The sequence below is a fragment of the Clupea harengus genome, chromosome 5 (genome assembly GCF_900700415.2).
Source record: "Clupea harengus chromosome 5, Ch_v2.0.2, whole genome shotgun sequence".
Classification (NCBI taxonomy): domain Eukaryota; kingdom Metazoa; phylum Chordata; class Actinopteri; order Clupeiformes; family Clupeidae; genus Clupea; species Clupea harengus.
The window spans coordinates 28,092,645-28,113,442 of record NC_045156.1 but is presented as its reverse complement, the minus strand read 5'-3'; the positions used below and the strand labels follow the sequence as shown (position 1 = coordinate 28,113,442).

The 20,798-nt window shown below is 44.1% G+C and overlaps 3 protein-coding genes across 3 annotated transcripts; all 3 read left to right on the top strand.

Annotated features, from left to right (window-relative positions):
• Positions 1 to 1,274: 1,274 nt before the first annotated feature.
• On the top strand, positions 1,275 to 9,348 carry slc25a34 (solute carrier family 25 member 34). The gene is made up of 6 exons (XM_012833016.3): positions 1,275 to 1,476; positions 1,879 to 2,755; positions 4,835 to 4,900; positions 6,862 to 7,014; positions 7,581 to 7,715; positions 8,103 to 9,348. The coding sequence occupies exons 2-6, from the start codon at positions 2,276 to 2,278 to the stop codon at positions 8,292 to 8,294; spliced, it is 1,026 nt and encodes a 341-aa protein (XP_012688470.1). The 5' UTR covers positions 1,275 to 1,476; positions 1,879 to 2,275; the 3' UTR covers positions 8,295 to 9,348.
• A 59-nt stretch (positions 9,349 to 9,407) lies between these two features.
• Positions 9,408 to 13,624, top strand: LOC105904868 (transmembrane protein 82-like). The gene is made up of 6 exons (XM_012832819.3): positions 9,408 to 9,773; positions 9,938 to 10,010; positions 10,344 to 10,530; positions 10,828 to 11,245; positions 11,818 to 12,005; positions 12,651 to 13,624. Exons 1-6 carry the CDS (start codon positions 9,707 to 9,709, stop codon positions 12,690 to 12,692), a joined length of 975 nt encoding a protein of 324 aa, XP_012688273.2. The 5' UTR covers positions 9,408 to 9,706; the 3' UTR covers positions 12,693 to 13,624.
• A 1,854-nt stretch (positions 13,625 to 15,478) lies between these two features.
• Positions 15,479 to 20,754, top strand: fblim1 (filamin binding LIM protein 1). The gene is made up of 8 exons (XM_042707745.1): positions 15,479 to 15,706; positions 16,909 to 17,279; positions 17,545 to 17,756; positions 18,908 to 19,028; positions 19,152 to 19,321; positions 19,478 to 19,656; positions 19,833 to 19,953; positions 20,234 to 20,754. The coding sequence occupies exons 2-8, from the start codon at positions 16,913 to 16,915 to the stop codon at positions 20,345 to 20,347; spliced, it is 1,284 nt and encodes a 427-aa protein (XP_042563679.1). The 5' UTR covers positions 15,479 to 15,706; positions 16,909 to 16,912; the 3' UTR covers positions 20,348 to 20,754.
• Positions 20,755 to 20,798: the final 44 nt, after the last annotated feature.

Genomic DNA, 20,798 nt, shown 5'->3' with positions numbered 1-20,798 from the left:
CACAGCCCATTTTAAGCTTACTGGAAGGGCTGTTAGGTTTTCATTTAATATCTGCTGGTATTTGATGGAGTCCATGATACCATGTATCCTAACAAGATGTCCAGGGCCTTTCGAAGAAAAACAGCCCCACAACATCAAAGATCCGCCACCATACTTCATATTGGGTATGGGGGTCTTTTCTGTATGGCTATCTTTCTGTCTACGCCAAACCCACCTTTGATGTTTGTTGCCAAAAAGCTTTATTTTGGTCTCATCTGACCATATAACTCGGCCCCATTGAAAGTCTGATTTACATTTGGCAAACTGTAGGTGCTTTAGTTTGTAGTTGATTGACAGCAGAGGCTCCAAAACAACTTGTGGTGATGAGGTGGTGTCTGATGGTAGTTTTGGAGACTTTCTGACCCCAAGACTCAACTCACCTCTACAATTCTCCAGCTGTGATCCTTGGAGATTCTTTTTCCATCCTCCTCACAGTGCGTGGGGTCAATCTACACACACGTCCTCTTCCAGGCTGATTCTTAACATCTCCTGTCGCTTTAAACGTCTTCATTATTTCCATGATAGTGGAAATGGGTATTTTCAACTCTTTAGAGATTTTCTTGTGTCCATTTCTTGATTTGTGCAGCTCCACAACTTTCCGTCGCACATCGTCACTGTGTTCTTGGGTCTTTCCCATAGTGATGAATGACTAATGGAATTTGGCCTGTGTCACCTCATATTTGTACGCCAGTGGAACAGGAAGTCATGGTTGACCTCTTGAGTTCCTTATCAAACAGGTGAACTAAAAAATTTAAAACATGACTGGAAATATACTTCAGTTAGATTTTAATTATAAGATTTTTCTAGGGATGCCAATAATTGTGGCACACATTTTTATGGAAAAATGTTGATTTAATGTCAACAGTTTTTTTTTTTTCAATAATTTTACTTCAATGAAAAGGTAAGATTTTTGTGAATATTCTGAGTGAAAGACCAAGAGGATAAACAGCAAAGACATATTTTTTTATAGCCTGTTATGCTCATATTCACTAGGGGTGCCAATAATTGTGGAGGGCACTGTATTTAATGACGAACATCTCGTCAAACAAACGTACGTATGTTGGCTTCCACTAGCGTAGTGCATGTTTTCGTACTGTGAAACTCAAGACATACAATTTCCTCAGGGAAAGAAACTATCCTTTCCTCCTCCAGACAATAACAACGTCCCTTGTGTAGGTTATCGTGCCGCTCTATGCCCATAACCTTTTACCCAGAGAATTTCTATAACAAAAAGGCAGAGGCAGGGTGAGGAAATGATTGGTTAAAAACTGGGAGAAGGGGGAAGGGTATTATAGGACATGGAGATATGATTGGACATAAATGTGTGTGTGGGCGGGACATTGGCACTGGAAAGTATCATTGAATTCACATGTTTACCATCGCTACTGTAGTGTTACATATAGGGAGGAGGTGAAGGAGCGAGAGGCTACAGCTAGGGTAAGTGTGCGTATGGGCTACGCTAGCTAAAAGAAAAATGAAAGTCTTTAGGAGTCATTGTCGATACAGGTATTTTATTAATATTAACCTGTCCCCCTCCGAAACATATTTGTTTGTACCTCCATAAGGCACCTCAAGTGTGGCTTATTCCTACTCGTACGTGTTTCATGTGTGTAGCGTTGTCCTGTGTATTCATTACGACTATATATACCTTTATGTGTGGTTGTACAAGAAAACACTGCAAACATGACAACTATGCTGTAGATCGTAAAATAGTTCTATGCAGGTATTCTAACTTTATCGTTGTTCCCTTGTTTCCTGACAACTGTTACAGATTTCTTAGAGGAAGGCAACTTTCCGAAAGTCAGCATGACTTAGCAATTTGTTCTTTCACCTGTTTAGGTGTTCACAGCTGGCCTTGCGGAATTCTGCTTTAAGGATGGTGTGGTCAACAGTGATCGACCTTAGCGTCACCTCCACATTACCACACTTTGATGACTCTATATACTGCATATAAGGATTCTGACCAAAGCATGTGGACCAGGTATTCTGAAAAATGAGTGTGGCAATTACAGCCACTGATTGCTGACTGTAAGTGAGGAACATGCTGTGATAAGGGCACAGTCACTAGGTTGCACATGACTGATTAACTCTAGGCTCCACACCACTTCGAAGGCCTTATCACAGAACTCATGGAGAGTCCCTGTGAGACATTCTCTCACATGCATAGTCAGCAAACTGGATTTTCTCAAAGTCACTGTCACTCACTCCGCCTTTGACGTCAGAGACATTTCATAAAATGACGACAGGCACCCAGCTCCTGAACTACCCGGCCACAGAGTCTCCATTCACCAGTCCTCCAGCCCCTATGGCAGCTCTAAGCCGGACTCCTGTGCCAGGGCACCCACACATTTGGCCCCCTCTGGACTTTGCGCTGGGTGCCCTGGCCTGCTGTGGTGCCTGTCTGTTCACCAACCCCATGGAGGTGGTGAAGACGCGTCTGCAGCTGCAGGGCGAGCTGAGAGCCCACGGCTCTTACCAGAGGCACTACCGCGGCGTCCTGCAGGCCCTGTGGCTGGTGGGCCGCAACGATGGCCTCCGCGGTCTCCAGAAAGGCCTGTGCGTGGGTCTGCTCTACCAGGGGTCAATGAACAGCGTACGACTGGGCTTCTACTCTTACACTGAGGCGGCTGGGCTCACCCAAGCCCCAGTTGGGAACATCCTGGCTGGGGCCGTTGCTGGAGCCTTGGGGGCCTTCGTCGCATCACCAGCCTACCTGGTGAGTAAACCAGAGAGGATGGGTGTTAGAGAGCAGTCAATGCCTGTTGATTGGAATGCAGAGGAGGAAGGGGTGGACTGGGTTGGGGAAGATGTGTCACCTAACTGCATATACAGTCACATTAGTGATTTATGTTTGGGAAGAAAAGGATCTGGCAAATTTGGTCTACATTTTATTTTAGAATGTGTTGTTAAGTGGGTAAGTATGTGGGCTTTGAAAGGAATTCACTTTTCATTATAGGCTCATGATTTCTTCTCACGTTTGTTCTCACTGGCACAAGAAAAAAAGTGTGTAATTGCCCATTGTTTTTTTCACCTGTATCTCAAGTTCAAGTTCAAGTTCAAGTATTTAATTTGTCAGATGCACAGAACAACACAGAGTCAGACTGGGCACTGAAATTCTTAAGACAAGTTACCGCACAACAACCTACCATAGCATAACATAAAATAACATAATCAGAATCAGATCAGAATCAGAATACTTTTTAATGGCCAAGTATATTTACACATACAGGAAATGATCTTGGTGGTTGGTGCATAGGACATAAAACACATAACATACCAACAAAATAGCAAAAACAAGAATAAAAGACAAATTATTTACAAGATAGAATATTAAATAATAATAAATAATGTGGGCACGTGCAGGGCTAAGATGCAGTGAATTGGAATTAGCAAACCCAGAGTCAGTGTGATGCAGGGGGCTTGTTTGTGAGCCCATGTCATAACATATAAGTACTCTGAACATAAATTACACATATAATAAACATATAATAAATCTACTAAATATACAAAATAAATATACAATACAATCTGCTAAACATATAATACACATATAGTAACCTATACTAACCTAATATACCTATACTAACCTAAACACAAATCAAGTGTGCCTGGTATCAGGTAGTGCAATATTACTGATAGTGCAAACAGTAGAAAACTGTAACATGTAAAGTGGCGAGACTGTATCACTGTCCATTTAAAAGCCTGATGGCCCTTGGAAAGAAACTGCCCTCCAATCTACGGGTGCGAGCCAGAAGGCAACGGGGAAAAAAGTCTAAAGGATGGATGGGCGCAGTCTTTAAGGATCCTGCCAGCTTCTCGTGGAATACATTGTGTTTTACAGTCTTGGCATCCTGATTAAAACAGCACTTTGGAGGTTAGGTCTTGTAAGGTTACATGGCTAATATGCAGCTGGCCCTGTTGTTGATATACGTCACCTGTTTTTGCATACATCACATTGAAGTTGACCCTTCATACATAATCTAGTGCCATGTTTGTGTGTATCTGGGTCAGACAAGACATCCGGCACATCCACACCATCCCGTAAATGTGACCGTCACCCTATCTGGTCCCCCTATCTGGTCCTCCCAGCATTCAAGGTTTCCATGTGCTCGGGTGGCAGAGGCCTAAAAGATATGTGTATCTATTTTTAGGGTCCATTGGCGCATGTCCAAGCTGTGTGTGTCTGTTTGTGTGTTTCAATGCGGTCCACATGATTTCCAGTTACATAAACTGCTAGTAATCTTAAAGATGCAGCGGTTTCGCGAAAGGTTAGCAATATTTGTGCTCAACAATCAATCAAATTACACCCCTCCCTTCCACGCTCCTTGCCCCTTGAATCACCATATTGATATTCTGGGATTTTTTTGTGGCTCGGTTTAAAGCCACTGTGTGTTTCCTGTTGTACAAACACCAGAGTTTTTGGTGAATGGGATTGGAATCATGGACTGCATCTCTAAGCTGAGCAGTCACGTTATATGGCTAATATAGCCATCAGAAAGAGAAACATGAAAAGGATTTCACCATATGACATTACATGGGATAGATTGAATGACATTAATGTGTAAATATCTTAAGAAAGGAAAAAGTAAAAACAGAATGATGTATTGGCATGTTTCCATCTGCAAGTGTTATACAACTTCATGTACAGCCAACCTCAACCAAACCCACACTTTATTGGCAGAGACTATCTATGAACTACAGCATTCCACAGGGAAAGTGTGGCAGTTCTCTTAAATGCACAAAGAAAAATAACCATGTCTTATTGTAACCCCCCCCCCCCCCCTCCCCCCTGCAGGTTAAGACCCATCTTCAAGCCCAAACAGTGCAGACTATTGCTGTGGGTCACCAACATAACCACCAGGTAAAGTAGAAGGTCCTTTGCACTACAAACAGGGCCAAGTTCTCTGTCATTGCAGGAAGTCCAAATTGTTGTATATTTCCATTCAGCACAGGTATGATCTAGTTGAAAGCTGACAGAATAGACCTGCCATCCGTTTATTTTAGTCCTCTCCTGTTGTGAAATGGAATTTCAGCCAGCCTATATCTGAATGTGTTAGACAGGTGCTGTAAGGCATTTGTGTTTCCTACCACAAGACAAATGCCAGACATGCCAGCGACATCCTAGGAGCTTTAGCCAATGAGAGCGCTCCAAAAAGAGGTGTGTGGTTTTTGCTGTGGCTTTGGGTTGTCTTGTGAGTGAAGTGAACTTTGTTCAGGCTTGGATCACAGATCCAAATCACAGACACCATATTTGGCTTCATTGTGGTGTCTGTTTAATGTACATTTAAACCTACTAACTTTACGTGATCCATTTATTGACTTTGACAGCTGTTAATGTTCATAGGTTTCCTTTGCCATGTTTGTTGAAGATGTTGCTGATATTTTTCAAACGGTATGCGATCTGTGTGACTTACAACATCAGCCATCTCAGCCAGCGTTTTACCAATGCCAACCACAAGCTAGTTTTCACGCATTTCGCAGATTTTTTTTTGTATCACAACTTCCAATGTTTTTGGAGGTACTGACAGAAGAACATTCATGCATGCCGCTGGGACAGCAAGGGTCTGACGCTTGGCCAAGCCTCCACTCAGGTCTGACAAAGACATGTCAAGAAAGGCGCAAGGAAACTGTGATGAAGTTGTAAGCTGTGATGGGAGGGTGGCACTGATCAAATGGTTTCGACAGTAGATCCGTCCTCATGACTTCCAACGTTGTCTGTGCTGGCAGTGTGGATGAGGCGCAATGGTATGAGCTTTACATGTTTGCATAATTATTAGCACCCCCACCTCTGAGGTCCTTTTGGAAAAAAGTGGACCCTGAGAATGATCACACGTGCTTCTGACGTGGCTGTAGTCAACAGCTGGCCTTAGTACAGGTTGGACACTAAAAAAAAGACATTCTGGAACTGAATGTAGCCCAGTGGCTGGTGAGAATGCGAAAAACAGTGGGAGCAAATCACGGAAGACCCAGCATCTCCTGAGCCAGTCTGTGTCCATCAGTAGAAACAACAAGCTCCGTATAGAATCCCCCTACCTGAGGTACAGTTTGACGTGGTGGACCACATGCTGAATTATGACGATGGGGAAAGAGGCCACCAGATGCAAGAGGATACACTGTACAGGAAAAACATGTTTTTTCTTCAACTGTGCTTTGTACCAAGCCCAAATTGTTTCAAAGCAGCTCATTGGAAACGAGTGAATACATGATAATACACACACACACACACACACACACACTGACATCATGATGCTACAGTATAAATAAAGCATACAGACACATATCTTTTCAGAATCTTAAGTTCATGTCTGATCATTTGATTACATGATCACTAATACATAAAAAAAATGGCAATTCGTCCTGAAGGTTTTTGGATATTTTATGCTCATTAAGTCAGGCTGTCCGGTGTAATGGACATGAAAAAAATGAATAAAAAAAGTTTCATACTATAGTTCTTTATTGGAAATATCAGCCGGGTCATTTTTCCTTTTGCTTAGTGGGAAATAAATCATGTCTAAAGGACAATCATTCAGTTATTTACATCACGACTGTGTACCTTTGAGTGCATTTGTATTGCAAGTTTTAAACTTTCAGGGAAAATGCTACTAACATTACAGTATAGTTTAGTTTAGTGGAAATCGTGTCATACAATGTCTTTAAAACTCACATTGTTCCAACACGGCCACCACAACATCTGGTTCTCCTGATCTGTCTCTTCTTGCGCAAATGAATAAATCGCACACATTTGTCAATAAGTTACACTTACGGACAAATTTGGACTAATAACTATCTCTTTCTCTCTCTCTCTCTCTCTCTCTCTCTCAGGGGGTGTCAAGTGCCTTTGCTACCATCTATCGGCGTGAGGGTCTGGTGGGCTTGTGGAGGGGAGTGAATGGAGCTGTGCCCAGGGTCATGGTGGGGTCAGCTGCCCAGCTCACAACCTTCAGCTCTGCCAAGGAGTGGGTCTCTCACACAGAGGTTAGCTCAAGCAGTGGGTCTCTCACACAGGGGTTAGCTCAAGGAGTATGTCTCTCACACAGAGGTTAGCTCAAGGAGTGGGTCTCTCTCACAGAGGTTAGCTCAAGGACTGGGTCTCTCACACAGAGGTTAGCTCAAGGAGGGTGTCTCTCACACAGAGGTTAGCTCAAGGAGTGTGTCTCTCACACAGAGGTTAGCTCAAGGAGTGTGTCTCTCACACAGAGGTTAGCTCAAAGAGTGTGTCTCTCACACAGAGGTTAGCTCAAGGAGTGTGTCTCTCACACAGAGGTTAGCTCAAGGGCCTCTGACCCAGTGCTGAGGCATGGGCCTCACACATTGGGCAGTTTTTAAATCAGTCACCAAAAGAGCTCCTACTGACATGTTAGGTTAGGTATTAAACTGTAATAATCCTCTTGACGAAGGCACAGTACAAGAATATTTAATACATAGGGGTCTCTTTGCCTCGTGAAATTAGACATTTGTCTTCCATGTCATTGTTGCTGCTGCTATTGTTATTTTTGTAGGTCTTTGCTAACTCTGATGTACAAACATTTCCTCTTTTACAGTGGTTCCATCCACATAGCTGTCTTGTGGCCTTAACAGCTGCTATGTTAAGCGGTGTTGTGGTGACTATCACCATGACACCGTTTGATGTGGTCAGCACAAGACTTTACAACCAACCTGTGGATGAATTTCGAAGGGTAGGATTTTTCATGTTCCCTCTTCTTCTTGTTCTGGCTATCTGTGTTACCCTTCAGAGTTCCATGTAATGTCATTTTTGGTCTCTCTAAACTGCCCAGTGACTTTCAGTAACATTTAGAAAATATGTAGTCTTTCACTTCCATCATGTTTACACATGTTTTTGTTTAAGTTGCACGGCCATGAATATGGCACTGTCTTTTTTGCTCAGTGTTCATCTCTCACTTTCTCTCCGTATCATGGCGTGTTTCATTCCATCTGTTTTTATTCCTCATCTGTCCTTCTCTCTCTGTCATCCCTGTTTTTATTCCTCACCTGTCCTTCTCTCTCTCTGTCATCCCTGTTTTTATTCCTCACCTGTCCTTCTCTCTCTGTCATCCCCTGAGCAGGGCCTGCTGTATCGGGGCTTCTCGGACTGCATGCTGAAGGTGAGCCAAGCTGAAGGGCTCCTGGGTCTGTACAAGGGCATCTGGCCCGTGTTCCTGCGCCTGGCCCCACACACGGTGCTCAGCATGCTGCTCTGGGACCTGATGAGACAGAGGGCGCTCCAGTACCAGCTAGAGTCACGATCAGCCGGATGAAGAGTCACGCCAGGGGAGAAGGAGCAACTCTTGGTGTTTCTTGGGGTGCAGAGGTTATGGCAGCAAGAGCAGAGCTGTGGCTGAGTCTGAGTACTCCCCAATTACAGACATTCTCTGGGAGAATGCGTTATGGGGTGGTGCTGAGGAAGGTCAATGTGATTGGCAGTTCAATAACCTCTGAACTTTTTTTCTGGGAGCCATTTAAATTAACCTCATGTTCATTAGATAGGGTTTCTGTATATTTTTGTCTTCAAGCCAGTGGCGTAACGTAGTTACGACGGGCCCAGGTGCAGGCTATTATGATGACGGGCCCTAGTCAGTGGCGTAAGGCAGTGGTTCCCAAACATTTTACAGTCCCGTACCCCATGTTTGTAACCGCCGCCACCGCCGTCACGGCCCCTCCGCCTGCGCAGATATTCAGCCTACAACACTTAAAACTGTGAAATTGTCGGGGTATGTCACTAACCGCCACAGCCCCTCCCCCTGCGCAGTGTAATTATTTCGCTGAATATGGGTATACATTAATATTTTTGGCAATACGACTTGGCTATTCAGACTATTTAGAATGACATACATTTGGCTACGGGCCCCGGCTAGAGGCCCCCCAAGACCCACGGGCCCAGGTGCAGCCGCACCTGATGCACCCCCTATAGTTACGCCCCTGCTTCAAGCAGTACATATACTGTTAAATCAGGGACTGCTACAACTCTATTGTTTAGCAAACATGCCAGTAGTTACCTCTGAAGACATCTTGGACTAATACTAAAGTTATGGACTATGGATGAACACGACTCATCAAGCCTCTCCTCTGTGCCTCACCATAGCATGAGTCCATTGTCACATGGCAGCCTAAACATGATGGTGATGTGTGCTCTTTGAAGCTATAGATCTCCTATACATTCATTAGGAGATTGGAGAAAACACTATGCCTTCTGTGCTTCATTTATTATGGAAAGTCATTGAATGAATGTCATTGTTGACTAATTATCTATAACTCTTCTTGATATATTAATCAATATGTATTCCCTTTAATAAAGATTTTGCTGATATAAAACTTGTGTTGATGACACTGTATTAAAAGAGATGTCATATACATATAGATCACCAATGATCATCATGAACTGTGAGTAATGGATGTAAGATGCTGTTTAGCGAGACTGAAACTGTTCTCGATACTCTCAGAGAGAAAATACAAAGCAAAAGACTGGTTATCTCCTTTCAGTTAAGTAATGTTCTGACCTTTGTAACTTGAAATAGACAGTGGTAACACGAGCTCAGTGATCAATGCTGTGAAATGGGTGCTTGTCTTTAAAAGAAGTATTCTGTTCTTTGATGAAAGGATCATAGATGATTGAATCACTAATCTGACATAAGAGCTAGACTAACCAGCTGCGATTTGTTATATATGAAAAATGACTTTTGTCACCGTCATGGCATGGCTGCCAATGGAGGACAATCCCCTGGTTTCCATTCTGAAAGGTAAGTTAGTGTTGATTTTTAAAGACTGAAGATGAAAATGACTGCAAACTATTTCGGGTGAGCTGGTGCGTTTATGTTTTGCTGTAATACAGTCGACGTTTTAGAAAGTACACCTACGAGGAAATAGAGAAACATTCTGTATTTAGTGAATGTTTTGTTTTCAGGACTGATTGGGGCATGTGGAATATCTCTGATGTGTAATCTGTTACGAGTGTGCCTGTTCGTCGATTACACAAGGTGAGTTTAGGAACGGATGCTGTTTAAGCAATACAACTATTCATTTGAGTCATTCAGTTATGCCACTATTATAATAATATTGATAGTATGAAGAAAAAAAACGACAACCGTGAATAAAGCCTTAAACTAAGTTGTCAAACCCTGTCTTACAAGCTTTCATACAAAACTGTCATCGTTCAAATACTCTGCTATCGACTGAAGCCTAACGTCCAACATTTGTAAAAATGTCTTCACTGAAAGAATTGCATGAGCGAAACTGGATTATTAATAACCGTGATATAATAAGCCTGATAGTCATATTGGCCTACTCGTCTCCTGACTTGTGCTCCTCAGACGCACACCAGCAGGTGGCACTTCTGAGAAACCAAACGATGACGCGAGGTCGATGAGTCGCCTCAGCAGCGGAATCCAATTCGTTTTCCTCACGGGAGTTCTGTCCCTTGTGGGATCCCGCGTGTCCGCCCTTATTGTCCTGGAGTTCAGCCTCAGGGCTTTCCTGGCCTCACTCTTGTTTGGACAGGTAATATTTCACAACACACCCACATTCATCACACACACATGTATCAACTGACCACCGTGTGATATGATAATCGTTACACCCTATCATTCCACCGATGGTTTTATCTGATACTGGATGGTCACAATATGCTTACCAATTTATGTCTTTATCTTGTTTCTATCACCACACCCTTTTAGCTCAGACTTTGTTGTCTTAGATGTGATAGCTGGAGTACTCCCTTCCTGGTATTTGTGTGCAATTATATTGATTAGTTGGTGTCTTTAAAACGTCTCCTTTCTTCTGGCTGTACCTTATTAGGAAAATAGGCCTGAAGTCACTCAGCAGTTCTTGATTCAGTGTCAGTTCTCCCTGGGCTGTGCACTCACCTGCAGTCTCCAGTTTCTCCATGGCGGGGCCACGCATCGCTGGCTCAGCCTCCTGCTGGCGGGTGGCCTGAGTTGGTTTCTGTCTAGCCAAGGTTGGCGCCTGTGGGCTCATGTGGGCCGGTTCTACCCCCAGCACTGCTCTCAGCGTGACTGTGGGGTCTGCCTCATCCTCGTCTCTTCTGGGGATGCTCTGTTACCTACGCTACGCCGCGCCGTTGTCATGACTTTCACTGTGGGCATTGTGGCAGCCACTGCTGTGATGAATCAGCACTTCCTGTTGGGAGCAGAGGACCTGAAGTTTTGGACACCAATGACTGTAAGCTACATCCTGGTGCTGCTGCGGCTATTGGGTGAGTGTGTGTGTGGGGGAGCGGGGGGGGGGGGGTATCTGGATTGGGGGCACTTGTGGAAGCAGAAACCTTCGGAGCTTAGACTAGTTGTCTGTAGTTTAACAGATAGTGCACTGACATTCCAATATGGACTCTGTTTGGTTACAGTAAATAAGACACAGTGCCTGATATTAACCATAAATCAACCAACACCTTAGACAATCAGATCAGAACAAAAGTTTGAAAAGAAAAATTATCTTGCTTTGGAAGCTTGGATGGATGCATAGGTGAGCCTTATCAACCCGACACAGATGACGTAATGTTCTAAGAACAAGGAAATAAACTGATTAAGGTGTGAGCTTTTCAGAAATACTGCTGAGTAGATAGGATTCCCCAATAGCAGCAGATTCAGCTTGTTTCATCTACATTCCTACTCCTTTCATCAACAGTAATTAGTTGAGCAATATATGACTGAGATCAATATCATCTCATTAATAAAAAGTAACAAAATGATGTGTTATCTGAAGATGAATACAGAACTTAGATGGTACTATTTGACCTTGTTACGAATAGCTCTTTCTCTCCTCACACAGAGGACGAGAAGAGCAGACCTGGCGGTCAGGTGATGCTGCAGTCTGCTGGGCTCCGGGCGGGGGCCCTGGTCGTGCTGCTGGTGATGGTAGGAAGCTGGGCTGATGTGATGCAGGTGCTGCTCTTCTTCTTGGGCGAGAGCCTCTGTTTGCTCCCCTCCCTGAGCCTCCTGCGATCCACAGCTCCACTGGTGAGTGAGTCAGCCTGTGTGGATGGCAGTCACGTTTCCTCACAGACAGAGAATGATGGACCTGGGGCAAGTCGACATGACCAGGCCACCATTTTGTAACAGTTAGAGAGGGATTCTGCCCTTGCCCTTTTTTATTAGCAAAAGTGGTCCATTTAAAAAAAAAAAACAGACATTTGGGGCCGGAGCAGCCTGGTTTCCACTTGTGTTCATATACTAGTGGCTTAGAAATGTAAAAATGTACAACAGTGACACCTCAATGCCCAGAGGTAGAATCAGGAATTTGTCAAGATGACAAGCTCTCTGGAAAGTTAATGCTAGACAATTGCTACCAAGTGCTGATTATATTCTACGGAGGGTGTTTTTTTTCTGACTAGGACAAGTGCTCACTATGATGAATACTTTTGTCTATAAATACCCTCCACAGCAAGGCAGTTAGTTGGTAATTATAAGGGAAATCAACTCCCAGCCACTCATGTAGGTTTTAGTCAGGATGCAGGAGATGGAGGAACTTGGTTGATTTTGTTTTGTTTTGTTTTAGTTTTGTTTCAGTGTGTTCTGTACTTGTTACTTTCATTGTGTACTTGAGGGTGATGAGTTATTCAGTCGGTTATTCAGTTCATTTCTGTTTCTTTTGCACATCTTAAGGAAGGTCACAAGGATCCTCATGGCCATTCATCATCTGAATGACAAGAACAGGCTGCATTTTCTGACTCAAAGAATTGGGGCGTGATTACCTGTTGGACCCATTGCATAAGACAGCGTCTCCTCTAGGTTGTGATGTGGACTCAACCTGTTTTCTCTGCAGGGCGTGATATGTTATGTAACTTTTCAATCATTAACCAGGTCTTATGGTGCATAAGGAGGCCAAAGCTCTGACAATGACAATGACTCAAACACATGCCTGCAATGACAATGACTGCAATGCCACAGGAAATCACTCTCCTTTGGGATTCGGGCTTATAGTCTGTCAACAGCATGGAACGCCATGGCTAAATGAGATTCCAGTGGTTTCAGAGAAATAAAAAAAAAGAAAGAAAGAAGGTTATAGTTAGAGAAACATTTTTTAGAGGACTGCAATGTGAACAGAGAGATAATTGTGTGTCAAGGCTGCACTGTTCGGCCTGTTTTTTTAGAGCAGGCCTTTCTGCAAGGTCAGCAGTACCATCTGAACAGAAGAAGAAGAAGAAGGTTGGTGGCAGTAATGAACCTCAACCCCTGCCTCTTCATGGACAAGGACATGTGGTGACCCTCTCAGGCTCCCAGTAAACCTGATGACTGGCATGGGAAAAAAAACATCCTCCAACAATACCGTACAGTTTTCTAAACAGTCTGAACTTCATTATTTTTATCATTATCATAAAACATGTACATTGCAGTAACAGAAACATCTACCTCATTTTCAATAACAACATTCATATTTGTGGAGGGTCTGTGGTCTATGAGTTTGACTTGGATCACTACTTTAGTTTTTCTTGCGCTGATATATGCACCTTTGGTTAAATGTACATCTTGAGAATGTGTTTTAAATGATTGAAAATACCCACAAAATTCTTTTGAGAATGTGTATGATACCTCACAAAGTGTGTTCACTGGCAAAAGATTAAATGCAAAAAAAGAAACAGAGACTGGTCAAATTTTTCACAATGAAAGAAAGAGGTCCTTGGATTTTGTAAACACTGTATGGTTAAGCGGAAAGACCATCAAAAACAATTCCAAGATGCTTCGACTGTGACTCACTAAAGCAGTTTAAAGACATATTTGAATACAGACGCACACACTCATTCACTGTGACTCACTGCTCTCACACGCATCACACTAACTAGCTCAACAAGCACAATTATTATATCTCACTGAGCAGCGTTCATGCAGAGTTTGAGAGTTTCCTGTTTGTGGGGAATGTCAGTGGCACATTCACACCCATTTCCTTGCTGTTTGTGTTCTGCATAACAGAACAAAAGTGATAATGTGCTATCTGCATGTAACACCGCCAATATGGAGTGCCTCTTGCACGCAAACAGGGGTTTAGCCATCAGAACTGAGCCTCCACTTCTTCTCTGGCTGCAGGTTTTGGCAGCTAAAGTGATGGTGAGGAGGAGGGGCTTGTGCTTGTGCGGGGGTGATGTCATTGCTGGGCATGCTCCCTCCTGCTGCTGTGACATCACTGTGGCATTCCATTCTTCAGACACTGGAACAACACAACCCCCCGACCCAGAGCCCTCCTCCTGATTCTTAACCCTGTATCCCCCTTACCTAATACTAGCTTACATTTCTAGCGCTCACTCTGTCTACCTCAGAGGGTCTGTTTCTCTCTCTCTCTCTCTCTCTCTCTCTCTCTCTCTCTCTCTCTCTCTCTCTCTCCATTTTCATTATCCTGCACCCTCTTTTGATCCGATCACTCCTTCAAACCCCCACCCCCTATTCCTTTTGGTGTCTTTTTTTTTTCCCTCCCTTGCTCCAGATTCCAGAGGCAGTGAAGGGAACTCTAGCTACCCAGAGGTTACGGTCCATTCAAAGCCAAAATATGTTCTGATAGGACTGATAAATATGAAAAAACTCAGCGGTAGAGGCAGGGGTTATTCACCATTCTCTCCTTCTTCTTCTTATCATTAGCTTTTTGCCATTATCTCAGTTAGACAATCCCTGCCTTTCTCCTACCTTCTTGCTTTTAGGAATCTGTCCGCAGTCTCAGTTTTCAACCCTCACGAACTGACGAGGAGAGCTCCTGAGAATTGTCTCAACCTGCCTCATTTTACATGTAATCCTTTGTTTGGATTCCTCTGTGTAGACACAAAACAACAGGAAAACTGTGCAAAGTTGATACTACCAGAAAAAGTCAAAAGAGGCAACAGCTTTGGCATTGGGGGATGGGAGGAGAAAAATGAAGGGGAACAGAAAAAAAAGAGAGAGAGGGCAGACTCGATGAGGGAGGTAGAGAAAATAAAAGTGACAGAACAATGAGAGGGAGAGAGGAACGGGGAGCCGCGGAGAAAAGAATCAGAGGGGCAAAGCTGGAAAAGGCAGGTACAGTCACATCCAGTCACATCCTGCTGAATTCTCAGAGATAAAGGAGAGGAAAGGGGGGATGTGTGTGTGTGTGTGTGTGTGTGCGCGCCCGTGTGCGTGTATGCACACGCATGCCTCGTAGTAGTGCACGCTTTGGAGCACGTACTATACATCATGTCTTGGCTATCAGCGCTTGAGTTTTAGTGCATGTGCATGTCTGTAGCTTGGGCTATGTTTTCATGAGTGCTTGCGAAACCCATGCGTGTGCGTGTCTCTGTGAGAAGACGTCTGTGTGAAAATGAGTGTGTGTGCATGTGTCATGCATTTTAGTGGGCTTTGTCAGTGATTAACTGTTTACCTTTTACGGCTGGGAAAGGAGTGTTGTCACTCAGCGGGGGAGAGGGAGGGAGTAGGAGAGTGGGAGGGAGGGAGGGAGGGAGGGAGAGAGAGAGAGAGAGAGAGAGAGAGGGAGGGAGGCAAGCAGGCAAGCAGCGGAGGAAAAGGAGTGGCTTTCTGTAGATAGCTGTCCGTTCTACGACAGCCCTCTCTCTTGCTCTTTCAGTGACGGCCCTGTTAGTGACAATAGTGGGGCCGACCGGGAGCTTCAAGACCCAGAAGGAGTGAAAGAGAGAAGGAGTGAAAGAGAGAAAAAAAGAGGAGGAATCCACAGTCGAGAGCCAACCCCGCGTTCCCAACAGGTATGTAGATTGGGTTCTGCATGTTGAGTTATGCAATTCTTTTCTCTAAGGAAACAGTGATCTCACTTTAGTTTCTAAACACTTGAATACAAAATAGTGAATATGATGAACCCGTGCCAACTGGACCAGAGGGAGGGGGGGGGGGGGGGGGGGGGGGGGGATTGTGCTTGTGGGCTGAAGTATTACTGTGATTTATACTGTTTGTTCACTCCTGCCATGTTTAGGTACACTGGACACATACAGTACATACAGTATGCCTACATGCATTTGTTTATATGTGTCTATGTGTTTTGTATTGTCCAATGAAAGTGTGTAGAAGCACAACATTTACATGTACTGGCAAATGAAACAATACCACATGCCAGGCAGATCATTCTGGTTTGAGTATAAACCCCGTTGATAACTCTGTATAGATACATTATCGTCCTATGACTCTCAGCTGATCACCCTCCAAACGTTTGCCCCACACAAGGGGTCATCACCAGGTGTCACTACACCTCCATCTCTGACCATGCAATCGCGGAAACCAAAGGATAACCAAAGTTCTGAGTTACAACTAAGCTGAATTGGAACATCAGAGCAAATTCTGGCAAATCTGATCTTTAGATACACACCAGGAAGCCAGTGCTCGTACTGAACATGAGCTTAAACACTACTTTCATAAAGGCTACATTCAAACGAATAAACACTACACCATAGCAGTAGATATGGTGACGCTGTTATTCTTACGCATGTGTCTGTGACAGCGGGTGTTTTCGCAAATATGATTATAGTTGGTGTGAGGAAATGTGTGCCGTGGGTGGGTCTCCACTGACCAGCTTGTTCATAAAAGGGTGTTAAAGAGCCTTACTTTCTCTTCCTGAATGGTTAGATCAACCGCAATGTTCCACTGCCTGCTCAGATATATGAACAAAAAATAACAGAAACCAAACAAACATGTTTTTTTTTTATAGCAAGTCCAGGGCAGTAATAATATTACAAAAGAAAAAGAACAGAGGTTTTCTTGTCCCTCCCACTGGAGCACCAGAAAAAAGTTAGCAGTACTTGATTTTTTTGGGTTGAAATACTGAATACATTCCTCCATGTATTCCGTAGACAGAGGGCCTAAACCATGAGAGGTCTATATTTTAGAGTAAAAGTATGACTGCGTGTTTGGTTAGGAGCAGGAGTGTTGACTGCTATTCTCCATCCTCCTGTTTCAGCACCATGATGTCTGCCGCACCCGCAAAGAGGATGGTGTCCTCTGTGTTCATCACTCTGGCCTCACCGTACCGCGCCACGGTCACGCCTAACTCCCACATTCACAGCACTAAGGCAAGAGATCCCCTTAACTCTGCCCTGCCCCTCAGCCCCGGCTACAGCCCCAGTGAGCCACAGCTTGCCCAGCGCCGGCCCTCGGCAGCCTCACAGGACGGGCACAACAGGACCCAGTTGCCCTCACCTGCCCCAGCGTCAGCGCCTGAGCCTATCCCAGCACCCCCTTCACCTGTGACAACCGTGGGGAAGGACAGAGTTCCTGGCAGAGGAGAGGGCCCAAAACAGAAGCCACCCACAGCAGGAACCACTTCTGATGGTAATCTCCTGCCAGACAATATTGATTTAGTCAAAGAGTATATGGTATTCTGGTGCAGTAATATGCTGACTAGTTCTATCTATGCACTCTCCTGAGTGTTGTCAAAGCCATCAATCTTTGTAAGGCAAGTGTTTCTGTATAGTATTTCAATCAAAGTCTGTCTGTCAGTGCTTGTGAAGGGATTATCATAGTGGTACTGACAGATGGAAAAATCCACCCTGTTCATCTAATTACCCATCATTCCACTGTGATCTTTTTATACCAGAGCTCTTTCCCGCTCCGCCCCCTGTGACCGCCCCCCTGGAGCTCTTGGCTGATGCTGCGATTCCCCCACCTCCTCCTCCATCCATCCACAGCCCCCATCTCACCCCCTCTCACCTCCAGCCCCCTCCACCCACCATAACACATGAGGTAAGTTATCCAGACCTTGAGAACCTCTCGTTTCCACACAACCATTCCCATCCCAAGACCAGCATAGCATAACCCACTATGGGAGTCCAACAGCATGTTGTGACAGCACACTTCCACAGAGTTTCCAATGGTTTTTGGAGGACTTGTGATACTCTGGAGAGCAGTGTCAAATAAGTACATCTGCAGATTAGATTAGAGTGGAAGGGGGTACATAGAGGCAGCTGGGGTGCAGTTGTTTTTTTGGAGACAAGCATGTCCTGTGCTTTGTTGTCTCTGTGTTTCTTAGCCTTACCAAAAGAAACAGAGCATTTAACCAAATACACAGATCTCGGCTGTTTTTCTCCAGCTCAGTGAAATTTAACGCTCCCCTTTGCACCATTATTGTGGGTTCAGTCTTGTGGCAGATGCAATGAAAACAGCGGCTATTGCAGCCGCCTAATCTCGGGCACTGCTGCTGGGAGCATAGTGTTCCCTCACAAGGTCAGAAGGGAATTCACACATTTCTGTTCACAACTCACCCAGGCCATGGGGCCCTGCGAGCATTCAGCTATGTTGGTTGAGCTCAGCAAACAGCATGCCTCCCTATAGAAATACACAGGGTTTTCAAAAATGCAAAGGCTGGAGTTCTGTTCTATGGAAAGTATTTTCTGAGTTAAGCAGATTTGTAATGTGCTTTTTGTATTTTTTGTAACATTTCCTGTGAAACCCTGAAAGACCTAAGAAGACACAACGCGTGTGGGCGCACGTCCACAACACAATGACAGGAAAATCAGTTTTAGGGAGGGGGCTCGAAGAAGTGCACAATATGGAATTTAGATTGAATTCCCCAAATAGAAGGCCAATTGTCCCAAGTTAATCGTGACTGATATTTCAAATACAAAAACTGCACAAATTATAACAAATGAATATAAATACATAAGGACAATATACTGACAGATGTCTCTCCAGTCAAGAGAGGTTTAGTGATCAATCATCTAATATTCCTTCAAACCTAATGATTATCATATTCTCTCGACTTAAGGCCATCTTCAAGAGCTGTGCCACTTAAACAATACATCAGGTTTTCCTGGATCAAACCCATTGCGATTTCCAAAATTCAAAGAGTGATTTGAAGCCTGTACAATCTAACATGTGACCGTGATTAAGTTGGATGATGCTGAGTTTTTACAAAGCGGATAGCTACCGTCCTCTGAACCATCATAACCTCTGCCACACAGGCAGGAGCTCCCGCCGAGAAACAGCTTGTGGAGAGACACCCCTCTGGTGGAGGCCAGACAAATGAACAGCTTCAGACACAGCCGGACAACATGGGGGATGACGTGGGACGAGAGAGCAAAGGTGAATGACGACACAAAGTTTTGAAAAGTGTATTGTTGTGATTCTAGTCAATTAAATGTCCAGTTTTCTTTCTGCTGGTTTTCATTCGTGTATAACTTGCTTTAATTTTGTTTCGTTTGTTAGACCTGTGTGGCTTTTGCAGAAAATCTGTGGCTCTGAGTGAATCTGCTATCGAGGCCTTAAACAGGACATACCATGCCACTTGTTTCCAGTGTCGGCAATGCCACGTCCCTCTAGCTGGCAAACTGTACTATAACAAAGCTGGGATACCTCTCTGTGAGGAGTGCTACCAGGTGCGTGCTACTATTTTCATCACTCCGGCTCTTACAGCAAATCATTCGATTTGAACTGACAAATGACCACAAATGCACACAATACACGTGCATATTCATATGAACCTACAGAGCGATGCCACTTAACCTACTGATGTTAAAATGCCTTTCTCAAAGGCCAGCCTGGAGCTCTGCTGGGCCTGCGGTGAGGTCATCAAGGACCACGTGATTCGTGGCTTGGAGCGAGCCTATCATCCATCCTGCTTTGTATGTACAACATGCAGGCAGCCAATCGGAGAGCAGAGATTTGCACAGGGAGAGGTTGGGGAAGTCTACTGCCTTCAGGACTACTACAGGTACACAAGTAATCGAAAAAGAGGAACAACGTTGTTACAAGTTTGAATATTAAAAGTGGTTGAAAATGGAATGAACTTACTCTCTGAAAAGTGCCTGACACTAATGCAGCACTTATCTGAAACATGCAGGAGTGGGGTGGACCTGACAATCACTTCCTTGTTTTTGAATACTGCAGGAAGTATGCCCCACAGTGTAGTGCCTGTGAACTGCTGATCATTCCGAGAGAGGACGGCACAGACAGCTTCACAGTGGAGTGTCTTGGACGTTCCTTCCATGAAGATTGCTACCGTTGTGAGGTAGAGCACATATCTGAAACAAGTCAAAGCAGTTGTGTGTGCATCAGTTGTGTGTTTGTGAGTACGTCTGGAATGAATGCTATTGGTATTAAAGTGTGTGCGCGTCAGTGTATGGGATGACAGAGCGTGCTTGAGTAGGTCTGTGCATTTATGTTCATATTCACATAAGTACTTCCAATTATGTAGATTTCAAATTCCAATTTAGGTTTTTAGAGCAAACTGAAACGCTCTTTCTCTCTCTCTCTCTCTCTCTCTCTCTCTCTCTCTCTCCCTCACCCAGGTCTGCAGGCTTGTTCTTTCTCCAGAGCCTAATGAGCAGGGCTGTCACCCACTGGAGGGTCAGATCCTCTGTAAACCCTGCCACTTGACACTGGTCCAAAGAGCACAGCAATGAAGCCAAACTCAGCTCAAGCCCAGAACCAGAGCGAACGAAACAAGAGCGACCCTAAGTTGAGATGGAGGGAGAAGAGAAGGATCTCAAAACTAAAATCAGCTGAGGGGACATCCCACTTCATGGGAGATTCATGGGAACCACTGAAAATTACAATATGTTTATATTTTTGTGGAAACTTATATTCATGTTCATATAAAATGTACCTTCATGTATGTCTAATGTAGCAAGCAACCCATCTATTTTTTTTCACATAGCTTAATCCTTTGCACATTTTGTGAGCACCATCAATTTAAATGCACCAAAGATATTTATTCATTAAATCATACAAAATGTTGGTATTTTCTATATCGCGTGAATACATCGAACATTCCTGTTTTTCATTTTAATAAAGTAAACTAGAAAGTAAACATTTGGCAATATTGGTCACATCCACCTTTTTTGCTCTAGTAGT